The sequence below is a fragment of the Peromyscus californicus genome, unplaced genomic scaffold (assembly GCF_007827085.1).
Source record: "Peromyscus californicus insignis strain IS unplaced genomic scaffold, ASM782708v3 Scaffold_17__1_contigs__length_78620276, whole genome shotgun sequence".
Classification (NCBI taxonomy): domain Eukaryota; kingdom Metazoa; phylum Chordata; class Mammalia; order Rodentia; family Cricetidae; genus Peromyscus; species Peromyscus californicus.
This window is the reverse complement of record NW_026294469.1, coordinates 55889791-55902507: the sequence shown is the minus strand read 5'-3', so window position 1 is coordinate 55902507 and position 12717 is coordinate 55889791. Positions and strand designations below refer to the sequence as shown.

At 50.2% G+C, this 12717-nt stretch overlaps 1 protein-coding gene across 4 annotated transcripts in view; it reads right to left on the bottom strand.

The window, feature by feature from the left end:
- Window positions 1–1237: 1237 nt before the first annotated feature.
- Window positions 1238–12717, bottom strand: part of Impa2 (inositol monophosphatase 2) — a 33145-nt gene continuing 21665 nt past the window's right edge. For 2 of the 4 annotated variants that reach the window (XM_052742374.1, XM_052742375.1), the window contains exons 4-8: window positions 11828–11873; window positions 9951–10059; window positions 4451–4565; window positions 3151–3302; window positions 1238–1984 (exon numbers count right to left, since the gene is read on the bottom strand). In XM_052742374.1, coding sequence (XP_052598334.1) covers window positions 1869–1984; window positions 3151–3302; window positions 4451–4565; window positions 9951–10059; window positions 11828–11873 — 538 coding nt within the window. In that variant the 3' untranslated portion in view covers window positions 1238–1868. The remainder of the gene's footprint in view (window positions 1985–3150; window positions 3303–4450; window positions 4566–9950; window positions 10060–11827; window positions 11874–12717) is intronic. The other 2 variants (XM_052742376.1, XM_052742377.1) reach the window with 1 other exon arrangement.

Below are 12717 nucleotides of genomic sequence, written 5' to 3'. Positions count from 1 at the left end.
TGAAGGCCTGAGGAGAGGCTGTTCTGCAGAGCCACTTATTTGAAGATCACCCCGGTAATTATTCAATCCAGGAGATCTTCATAACTAAGTACTGCATCTCAAAATGCACGTTGAGTCTGACGAGTTTCCTGTGCATCTGCTTATGTGCTAGGTACTGCTTTGAGGATATTCTGAGAAAATATAAAGGAACAAATCAGAAAATATCTTATTGCCAGGCATGGTGGCCGTATGCCTGTAATACCAGCAGTGGGGAGGTAGAGGCTGGAGAATCAGGAGTTCAAGGCCATTCTTGGCTATATAGAAAGTTCTAGGCCAGCCTGGGATTCAGGAGATCCTGCCTCAAAGAAATGAAAACAGTCCACCTGTGGAAAAGTGCTCCTAGAATAAATGTGTATGAAACAATCATGCAGATAAATAAAGCAACTTCTGGAGATGAAAAAAAGCACAAAGAACCCCAAAGCCATCTCAAAATGGCTTAACTGCTTTTGGAAGTATTCAGGAGCTTGAAAAGGCCAGGACAATTGGTCCCAGGAAGACATTGGACGGCAAGCTTCGCTTTTTTTTTGCTAGTATAGCCCCATGTGATGGACAATTTCCTCAAAGAGAAAGAGTACTTGATAAAGGCACAGAGCTCATTTTATAGTCAAACAAGGGAAATATGCAAATTTCCCACTAATTAAGAACAAGGTGCCGGGCAGTGGTGGTGCATGCTTTTAATCCCAGCACTCAGGAGGCAGAGGCTAAGGGATCTCTGAGTTTGGGGCCAGCCTGGTCTACAGAGTGACCTGTAGGGCAACACAGAAAAACCCGGTCTCCAAAAACAACAAAACAAACAAGGTATTTTCTAGCACAGAAGGAAAGCGCCGTCTCTCCCCCACAGCAGCTACGGCATGGCATGTGTGGCAGTGGCCGGGAAAAGGCCCTGAGGCAAATTACAGATATTTCAGAGCCATCTGGGCCTGGTCTCCACAGTCTAGATCCACAGAACCAGAATTCTGGTCTTTAGGGTTGGGATGTAGCTCAGAGGTATTAAGCTTGTCTTGTGTGCATAAGGTCCTGAGCTCTATCCCAGCACCCTCCCCACCTCACCCCACCAAAATCAAAACCAACTCCATCATTTAAAAAGTTTCAACTCCCAAGAGATTTTGTTTAAAAGAATGTTTGTCACAAAATATTTTAGTATTGTTTTTCAGTTTCTCATTTTCCTCCTTTCGATACACGCAGGCTTTAATAAAGGTTCCGTATACATCATTTTAATTTATACAGCACACTTATTCTCTGAAGGTCCACTAAAGGCAGTATAAAAAAAAATGGAAGGTGATCTATATGCACAATTAAATATAGCCTGTAGATCAGGGGACTGATATTAGGGGAAATGTTTTCATTGTTGCCATGGTTGGGGCGCCAGACATACAAGGCGAGCCACGGCGGCGGCGACCTGTGGGGTGATGTCAGTGACAGACTTGCCCGCACAGCGTGGGGGTTCAGGCAGCCTGAGAACCCGAGGCTGGAGGGAACCAGCTGCTGAACTGTAATTCTGATTTATTGCATTCTGTATCACCATGGGCGCGGGGAGGGCCTGAGAGCAACTTCTAAAGCTTTATTACCTGAGATTTACATTCTGGAAAAACAATCAAGACTGAATGACGAATACACACCTCACAAGAGATTTGGGTTTGGCTCTGATGAAAGAACATGTACCGGCCTGAAAAAGGCTACGTGAGATTAGAGAGAAACCAGCTAAGCACCGAGTCCCAGCGAGAGCTACGGTAGACTTTCGTCATGGAGCCCTGGCCATGGGGACAGCTCTTCCCCCGGGGAGCTGCTGGATGTCGCCAGCCTCCTCCGCGCCGCCTCCTGCGTGCGGCTCACTTCTCATCGTCCCGTCCGTAGTTAATCGTTTGTAAGGCCTGGGCGATGAGCGCGGCCATCTCTCTGGTGCCAGCAGCCACGACTCGACAAGACATGAGGTCAAGGGGTCCACCTGTGGACAGAGAGGAGCGCAGACGTCTGAGTTGTGGGAGCCTGCACAACCGTCTGGAACAGCAACTTCTCACATGTGTGTGCAGAGAAAATCAGCTCACGGGCCCGAGATGGAGTCCCAGGGCCGGCATCCACCAAGCCGCTAAGAAATGAACCTGGCTAACCTGGCTGTGTGGAGGGCACGCTGACTCTTGCTACCTACCTGCCCCTAGTAGGAATGTGGTCAAGGCTGTCACATCTTAGAGTCATGGTGGTTCTGGGAAATGCAAAACTAGGTGAGACCAGGATGGGAGTGGGATGTCCTGTATCTCACCACACAGTAGGTTGCTGTGGCTGAGAGGGCCAGACCTGCCTCCATGTACCTTCTTGGGTGCTCAATCTAAGAGTCATCTCACCCAGTGATGACACACACACACACACAGATTGAGGCCTCAAGGTGCTCGAAGGATAAACCTCAGAGTGAGATGCTTTTTACTGTGAGACTGTCCTGTACACTGACTGCCAAAGGCCAGCCAACTTTACTTTTATACATTGCTGGGAGATCCAAGCCTCTCAAAAGACAGACAGACAAGGTGGAAGCCAGGGGTACAGAAGATCCACTTTCTACACCCAGCAGTTAAAAATGGGCCACTGCGTTTTCGCTAACAAACGCTAACCTAAAATCAAGAGGGGAAAAATGGGTCTAACAAGATTTGCCAGAACTTAGGGAAGGGGACTTTGGGCACTAAGTGGTTGGGGAGATTTGTATGGGGCTCAGGAATGAGTGACCAGTGACTGGGACTCAGTGGCACAAGCAGAGGAACAGGACAACTCCTGGGTCCTGGGCTGCCCCAGCTCTGGGCTGCAGATCTCGGGGAAGAGTCTGCTCCATATACCAAATGGATTGTTTGGGAAGCCATGGGAAACTGTCAGTGATGTGAGGATATGGAATGCTGCTGATTCTGTTACCAGCCAAGAGATCTTAGCTTATGTGCGAGGAAGGGCAGGACCAAAGCTCTCTATGGCTGGCCACCGCTTGCCATGCACCCTGGTGTAGCCTCATCTGCAGCATTCAGAGGAAGTGGAGGAATCCGATGTGGTGTGGACCTCGGGCGTGCTCTATCCAGTATCGCCTCCTTTACTGTCTGCTACTGGGTGGGGAGGGTTGCCAAGGGCCGCAGAGCCTACCTGAGGTGTCGATCACAATGCCACCTGCTTCTCTAATGATGACTGTGGCAGCTGCCAGGTCCCAGCAGTGAAGGCCAAACTGGTAATAGGCATCGGCGGCGCCTGAGGCCAGGTAACAGAGTGCCAAGGTGGAGCTTCCAATCACTCGGACCCTGGAGGGAAGGAAGGGAAGGCAGATGTGGGTGAGTAAGAGGGCACCTGTCACGGCATGCTTGATGCTTATCCCCTCGCCCCTTGCTAGGGATTCTGCCAGCAAGCTCAGGACACGGAGGGCAGGTCTGGGTAGACGACTTTCCCACAATGACGTTCGGGTGCTGCACTAAGGCTGGTCACCAGGGGCTCCTGAGTGTGAACTGTGGCCAGGGCAGCCTGAGGCCTAAAGTTCTTACTCTACTCAACATTGGAAGGTTACATGGGAGGGCCTTCAAGTGGCTGGCGGTTACCACACAGATGAGGGGGAGCCGAGGATGAAGTAATTTCGACTTAAGGACATGTGAGAAATAAGTAACCAACAGTTTATCTAACAGGTATGCCCAACCTGTGGCCCGCAGACCACATTTGTCCTAGGCTAGGTACAAATGTGACCCAACCTGTTTATAAATACGACACCATAACAGAACATTAAATGGTTGGACACTGTGGTGTTGGGAGCGAGGATGGCCCCCCTAGATGCATATGGCACATATATTTCAGTAACTGGTCCCCAGCTGGTGGAACTGTTTGGAAAAGATTGGGAGGTGTGGCCTTGTTGGAGGAAGTGTTCTCACTAGGGGCGAGGTTTCAAAAGCCCCCCCCCCCCCCCCACCATTCCCAGTTATCTCTCTTTGCCTTGTGGTGGTTGTCTCAAGATGTGATTTCTCAGCTGCTGCTCCAGCACCGTGCCTGCCTGCTGCCATGCTCCCTACCCTGATGGGCACAGACTCACCCTCTGAAACTGTAAGCCCCCAATAAACTCTTCTATAAGTTGCCTTGGTCATAGTATCTGGTCATAGCAACAGAAAAGTAACTTTGGACACCTCTGGTCCAAAAGCTAGGCCGCTGAGAAACTCTAAAGGCACTTAAGCCTCATTGGTTGAGGGACCCAAGCTTAGTTACTTGGCTTTCAAGCACAGATTAGAGGACACAGGGCCCCCAGTTCCCTAACACCTGGCAGTCAGTGTTCCGTGGATGATGGCGCACGGTGTGCCTCTCTAGCCTGGTGTCCTCAGCCTCTCACGGCGCCTCCTCTTCACATCCCCCCGGGAGTGTTTCGCCAAGAGCACCTTTGGTTTTTAACCCACTGGACTACGGGACTGAGGACCTGTACCCATGAGCCTTGGCGTGCAGCAGCCGCTCCATGTTGCTCAGGAAAACTTTCAGAGTATCGGGGTCACGTTTGGGCCCAATTTCTGTCAGAACCAAGGCCTTTGCGAGATCTGCAAGAAAGAATTTCCCATCAACACAAACACCCAGTCCAGGTTCTGACAGAGTCATCTGGGCTCCCTCAAGAGTGGCCGGTTCCATGTGTCTCTCCACTGTGATGGGCAGAAGGTGAAACTAAGCTGTTCTAATCCAAGTTGCCACTGCCTTGCAGAGCTGTTGGGTACTGACAGGTGAGGAGCACTCCCCAGGCTCCTCTCAGGGACACCCCACCATTGTACGGAGGAGCACACGGACCTCAGGAGAACCCAGTGGCTGATAAAGATGGCCACTGTCAAATGATCCCACACGTCTATGTCTGAGGATGAAAGAGCATCTCATCAAATACATCTTTCTAAGAGGGTTTCAGACCTTTCTCTGCTCTGATCACAGGAGTGGATCTCTTCCTATGGATCCATGGTGTGATCTGGACACAGAGGGGCTGGCACCTGGAAACTCACGGCCACTTTCACTCTAGGGCTGTATAAGTGCTCACACTCAGGGCCCAGATATGTGATGGGGTGGCAGTACCTGAGCTGAGAGCCTGGCTTGTGGGTCAGGAACATGATTGAGACTCACTGTGGAGGAAGTCAGGAGCAATCTGTCCTTTTATGCCAAGCTGGTCCTACCTCAGCAGGCCCCACGGCAGACAGGATGGAAGCACACTTAGAGATGTTCTGGTGAAAACCTCAACTACCCCATGACTAGCGGCAAACAGCCTCGACCTTGTTATTTTCCTTGGCAGGCCTTATTCTGTCTGTGTGTGTAACACCTCCAAAGCAGTCTTCCACATCCCAGACCCCCTTGCTCCTTTCTATACAGTCAAGCTCTTGTTAATACTACAATAAACTACGGTGAATCCTACACACAACTAGGAAAGGGTAAACAAGAACAGGGTACCATCTCAACAGTCCCAAAGAGAACACCTGAAAACCAGCCCATAAAATAGAAATAGCCTGAGAAACAGCAAAACCCAAAATTAGAGGGCACAGAGCTTAGCGGGAAAATGGAAAATATTTTGGATAGTGAATAAAAAGAACATAAACTAGGAGCTAGAGGGCTGGCTCGGTGGTTAACTTCTTTCTCTTCCAGAGGACCACAGTTTGGTTCCCAGCACCCACAATGGATGGCTGGAAACCTCTTGTAGCTTCAGGAGACTAGATACCCTCCTCTTCTGCACCATGAGGACATTTGCATGTAACAGATTTGTAAGGAAAGGACATCCTATAATCGATGTCCCCAAAGACAGAGCACAAACAATAGAGTTAAGAAAAAAAATACCGGCAATTATAATCCAAGAATACTTTTGAAGTAAAAAGAGATATGAAATACTCAAAGATCGGCCGGGCGGTGGTGGCGCACGCCTTTAATCCCAGCACTCGGGAGGCAGAGCCAGGCGGATCTCTGTGAGTTCGAGGTCAGCCTGGGCTACCAAGTGAGTTCCAGGAAAGGCGCAAAGCTACACAGAGAAACCCTGTCTCGAAAAACCAAAAAAAAAAAAAAAAAAAAAAAAAAGAAATACTCAAAGAACCACGTCCCCAGGAGAGCTGACTGGGCTCTGAAGTCTCAAGAAAATTAGGGCGGTCTAGAGACAAAACACAGAAAACACCCCACAAACCCCTCTAAAACAACCGAACGCCCAAAGGTGCATCCAGGAAGAAAACCGACATCCTTTACAAGTGGAGGAAAATGAAACTGTCACCAGATATGGTGGCACTTCTGTAACCCCGGCATTCAGAAGGGAGAGGCAGGAAGGCTGAGTTCCCAGTCTACGTTACACAGCGCGACCGACCCTGTCTTAAAAAGAAATCCGGTTTTGAACTGTTCACTTTCACCAACGCTGTCTGCCAACGCACTACGGGGCCGTGTTAGACATTCGACACAGAAGAGGCGGGCCTTGGATTTATGGCTAGAAAAACAAACTTACAAGCAAAAGGCCAATGATAAGCTGTAATGAACACAAGGAAGTGAGAGGACACTGTTCTCACGAACCCGTCCTGAGGGGTCAACTAGCACGTTACTCTCAGAGCCTGGTTCTCGTCACTTTCCAACGGCTGCTCCATGACATCTCCCCCATCACATCGGGATACGGTTCTCCTCTTCACTATGCTGCCCTGCGCACTCAGCGGACAACGGCAAGCATGGGAGGTGGGGTCCCCACCAAAGTGGTCCACGGCCTCACCATCCCAGCTGGCGGGAAGAGACATGAAGTTCTCCTGTCATACCCAGCAGAAAGACGGCAGGTGTCCTTCATAATTATGAAGCTGTGAATATTATCAAATGCATTAGACCTTGAACTATAAGTAGATTTTTCTTTGGGAATAACCTTTATAGTAAGGAGGGAAGCAGCCAGAGAGGTTTTTTTTGTTTTTTATTTTTCTCGAGATAGGGTTTCTCTATAGTTTTAGTGCATATCCTGGAATTCGCTCTGTAGACCAGGCTGGCCTTGAACTCACAGAGACCCGCCTGGCTCTGCTTCCTGAGTGCTGGGATTAAAGGTGTGTGCCACCGCCGCCCGGTGGATTTTTTTTTTTTTTAAGATTTAAAGAAAATATTTTTATTTCATTTGCATTGGTGTTTTTTTGCCTGTATGTATGTCTGTATGAGGGAATCGGATCCCCTAGAACTGGAATTACAGACAGTTGTGAGCTGCCACGTGGGTGCTGGGAATTGAACCTGACTTTGGAAGAGCAGTCAGTGCTCTTAACCACTGAGCCATCTCTCCAGCCCTCATAAGAACACAGTTTTGTTGTTGTAGTTTTTGTTGCTTTGTTTTGTTTTGTTTTGGTTTCTCAAGACAGAGTTTCTCTGTGTAGTCCTGGCTGTCCTGGAACTCACTCTGTAGATCAGGCTGGTCTGGAACTCAGAGATCTGCCTGGCTCTGCCTCCGGAGTGCTGGGATTAAAGGTGTGCACCTCCACACCCAGCTGCCAGAGGATTTTGATAAACTAAAACTATTATGACTTGAGTATTTGGAAGAGAAAAAGTGAGCCCACCAATTACCAGCATCAGCAGATATAAATTCAAGTAGGGCTTGGAATTTGGGAGCACTTGTATTGGGGTGGTAGTACATGCCTGTGATCCAGCACTGAGCAGCCAGAGGTGGAGGTGAGTTTAAGGCAGGTCTGGTCTACATCAGTGAGAGCTGGTTTCAAACATCAAAACAAAAGAAGAGAACTTTGGAAAACTTATATCTTTCCCAACAGTTAAAGACTTCAGACCTCCTGCTCCACCTCCCAAGTGCTGGATCACAGGCACGCACCACCACACCCCTGCTACCTATAATCACAGCTTTATTTTATTTTATAATTTTAAAGATGGGTTCTACCTATTATGTAGCTCTGGTAGTTCTGTAATTGGCCATGCAGACCAGGATGGTCTTGAACTCACACAGATCCACCTGCTTCTGCCCCATCCCTTGAAAGGACTGGGATTAAAACCCATTCCGCCTCCACAACTCACTCTATCTTCCACCTGAAGCTGCTTTTGAGCATGCCAGCTTGAATTCTGAGAGGTCACTTGACTTGCTCGAGGTTATCGCCTCAGGAGTCAGAATGGGGACCTGGAGCTCGTCTGCATCCTGCCCAGAACACTGACATCTGTGACCAGAGCGGAGAACAGCACATCGGACTTAAGAGTCACAAATGTGCTTTGGCAAGGTGAGGACAGTGTGGCAGTTTGTCAGAAGGAAGTTGGGTGGCCTTTAGGGACAGAAGGTTTAGGGGCAGTGGCTTCTTTGTACCCGGTCCCCAGTACTTTCTGGGGCCCAGTAATGTGAAAGTCTGACCAAGTCTCACCTTTGTGCGGTTAGGAGGTGCCAGAGCAGAGGTGGGTGGATCTACCCGAGCCTGCAGTCACCACCGGATGAACTGTGAAGGCCGCCAACCAGGAAGCGGGTGTGTGAATAGTTCGGGTTATATCAAATGAAATCTGGAGCAAAGTTCACCCGAGCATGTTTAATGGCTGGCTTCCTCGCCCTGCCTTTCCCAGCGAGGCTTGGCCGGGTGCCATCTGCCAGTATGGCTGGCACTAAAACCACTCCACAGCCAAACTAAACCGGGGCAGAGGGAGACATGGGGCAAGGGACTCTTTCCCGCCCACTCTGGGGTCAGAGAACTGACTGGCCAATCGTCCTGCGCGGGTGCCTCACAGGGTCCCCGTGAGTTCCACTCCCTCTGTTCTGGGTCCATGCATGATTCTCACAACTTCTGCTCTCCAAAGGCCTAAGAGCACATCCACACACAGTGCCTCCACACAGTAGGGCAGCTGGCTCGCGCCGCCCTTGATGGTGACGAGGCTGGCGAGGGACACCAGCGTTAACTAGGGAGGATGGAACAGTGGGAAACAGGGAGGAAGGGGTACCTGGGAAGGAACTCTGGAAAGATAAACCCGCAGCGGGCACAGAGAAGAGGCTCTCAAAGGCGGCAGACAGGCCGGGAGCCAAGTGCTGTCACCTGGGGACGGATGCCGGGGTCAGCAAACAGCAAGGACTGACTCCGGGACACTTTATGACATGCAGCCTCTGACACCAAGTCAGATGAGAGCCGAGGATTGTCACCCATGTCCTGTCCAGTGCTGCGGAGCAAGGGAGGCATGTGGGGCAGGTACTCCACCACCAGCTCCATCCCCAGCTCCCACTACCTTTCCAAACTCAACTACGTGGCCGCGCAGGGTCTTTTAAAGTCTTCCTCTCCCACAGTTGCCTCTCTTCTAGACTCCCTTTCTCTTCTCCTCTGAATCTGCACACTGCCATGTCTCCACCTCGCCAACATACACAAAAATCCTGGCCTTTCTCTGTTGCTCGCCCTACCTATCCTATCTGCAAAAAAACGATATGAGTTTAGTCACTGGGGAACAAAGGGGGGCGGGAGAACCCCCAGCTGGCACACTGTTAGTGGAGGGCAGTTCCACAGGTTAGCTCCCACAAGTCAACGAATGTCCTTGAACCTGTACACCGACAGCCATAATCTTGGTGGTAGGACTGAGCACATGCAAACACTGCTTCTCTACCTAGCTCATTCCCACCATGCTTACCCTTCTAACCCCCAGGTCAGAGACCAAATTCGAATGGCTGTGGCCATGGGTACCACGGAGCTGTGCTGGGATGCTCTGCAGGCCCTCGGCCTTGGCCGCTCTCTTAGTCCCACCAGACCAAACTGTAACCACTAACTGCCACTTTAAAGACAGATACAAGAGGACATAATAACGCATTCAAAGCTCCTGACCACTCAGGCATTGCCACTACACAGAATAAGTTGTGTCCATTTCCCCTAGGGACGTGGCAGCCCCTAAAAAGAGCTAGAGCTAGACCTCTCGATCGCTGCCCCTATCTGCGACACTGGGCATTTCCCATCCACTTATCTCTATCTGAAACAACCTCAGATGAGCTGAATGAAGCCCACCTGTCTCCCTGGAGACCTGGAGCCGCTGGCCGTTGCAAAAGGCGCCCTGGCCCCGCCTGCCGGTGTACAGCCGTTCCTCTGTGCAGTGGTGAATCACTCCGAATTCCAGCTATAAGGGGCAGGAAGAAAGCGAACGCACGTCACTCCTCAACCCAGAAGTAACAGCGATCTAAACCCAATGAAGGCTCCTCTTAGAGCTGGAACCAGTCCCCTGACAAGGGGACAGAAACTGCCTTCCAAAAAAGGAATGGAGAAAAGCCAACTTCAAACTACACCTGGACATGAAAGCCAGACGTTTCTTAGGTGAACATAGTAAAACTGTACTAACACCAATAAAACTATATTAAAGTTATCATAATAAAGTAGTGACAGTTTCATTCTTTAGAATGGCCGCTCTCTCTCCCCTCCCCTGCTCGCTCTGGCAAAAAGACTAACCGACTGAAAAAAACACCTTAAGCTTTTTCCAGGTTGCTGGTGTGAGGAGAGCTGAGCATACACCCAGAGAGCCCACAGACCCAGGAACCCATGAACAGCCCTACGGAGCGTGGCTACTGCCCAGAGAGGGTCCCTGTGCAGCAGAATCACCAGCGACAAAGGACAAAGCCTCCTAACAAGTAAAGGCCACCACAGAAGGGACAAGCCTCCCACCCAGCACTGCGGTTTCTTCTTCTTCGGCCTGCTTTTCACCACCTGGAGTTAACATGCCCCGTGCGTGGTATCAGGTGCCACGTGCCCATCTTTAGGGACGTCAGGATGCCTCAGCAGAGTCTTAGGTAGCCCTGAGGCAAGCTTAGCCACCCAGAAATGGGTACCCAGCCCATAGAACAGGTTTTCTTTCAGAGGCGACTTCCCAACAGTGTGTGGCTCTCTTGCAAGACTTACTTGCCGCCCCCACCCCTCACCCCCAGGACTCTGGCTACAAGAAGACACCCAAATCTAGGTATCAGAACTGTGTGGGTCTTAGCCACCTGTGATGAGGCCCCAGCTCAAGGGAAATGTCCTGTGGGCAGGGGAAGGCAAGAGTTGCTTCCTAGGTTGGCCCAAGACTAAAGGAAGCATTCCTGTGCTCTGTAACTAGAAACACACACAGGACATAATGCTGAGGACCTGGCTGACCTTTGTGGCCCCCAGTCTTCTTTCCTGGCAGCCCTGACTCCTATTACAATAAGCTGGTGATCAGGAGAAAATTCATGCTCGCTGGTCTCCATGACAACATCGAACAGAGAAACCAATGGCAATATTAAATTTTTATTGATCTACACCAAAGTGCTTTGAGGTGTGTGCAAACTCTTGTTCCCATGAGGGGAATGGATGTTGATACTGAGGATGGCAATGCTATGCTGTTCTGAAAGGGGGCAGTTGTAGAAGACATGGAGCCCCAACTCTGCTCATACAATTATTACAAGAAATTAAGGCTCTGGCCATCTTCCTACATAAGCCTCCACCCCCTGCCTTTCCTTCAGGTCTTATGCTATGGCTTAGTTCAGAAAGTCTCTGGGAATCCTGATGGGGCCACGTTCTCATACTAATAGCCAGGAGGGAAAGAAGAATAGAATATTGAGATAAAAACATGTCATCCCAAAATAGGAGCTCCCTTGTTTGTGACTAGATCACACGCTCTCGGGGTCAGATGGAGACTCATTCTGACCATCTGCTCAGAACATCACTTTCCATAGCAGCTATGACTAGACCATAGCAAAAACAAGAGGCAGCCCAGCCTGGGAGATAAGCCCCCAACCCACACCCCTACAACATTCCGTCTGTAGTTCTTTACTTTCTTGGATTTGAGAAGCACATACTTGGATGTACTAGTCATGGTTAAGGCACATGTAAAGAGTAATGCAGGGGCTGAAGCCAAACAAGGAGGGTCACATTACCTCCTGGTGAACAGCAAATCCGATGCTGACTGCCACGGTAGGGAATCTGCAAGGCAAGACGGACGGAATGAGTTACACATGACGTAGGGATACTAGTTCTCAGCAGCCGTGTGTGTGGCTGTGCGAAGGCTCCCCTCCAGCGCACAGGGACCTTTCTGCACTCTGGTTGGGTTTGACTTTCAAAATGACCTTCCAGTTTCACTCACGGCTTCCAATATAAACAGACTTAGCTGGCTGCGCTGTTAACTGAAAGCAACAGCAGGGCTCTGGAAGCCATAGTAAGACTGATACAATGTAACAATGACCACATACTACTAATTAGGGATGATTTTAACAACCACACTCCTGGCTCTCGGCAACCTAAGCAGGTAGAGACTTTGACGAAGGCCAATCCCTGTCTGAGGACGTATGTGGAGGACCCAGGAGATGACGTCACAGACCCCTGGACCGCAGCCGCCACACAGATGCAGCCTTTCAGCAGTGCTTAACATCTCCCACCCCCATCCTGTCTCCTGCTTGAGCTCCCAGCAGGCAACAGCAGGGTGAGCCAGTAGTGGAGGGAATGTTTTAGGACTGTGGCTTTAGTTCTGTCAGCTTGTTCCTGGGTCTCAAAATAATCTCTCCTTTCTGTAAAGATCACAGGAGCTGATGAACAGGAAGGAGGCAAGGAAACAGAACCAAGCACTGTTAACTCACAGGGGAAAACACCAACCCAGACCGCGAGCAGAATCCTGTGCAGAAACCCCGAAAGGCAAGGCCGAGCCTCCTTGCTTCCTAGGCAGGCTCCTCAGAGCTTTCCCTCAGCCAGGTTGGCTATGGGCCCAGCACTACAAGCTTTCTGATGGCTCAGGTCACAGGCTGCAGCTGTGGCCGTCACATACTGGGACTTC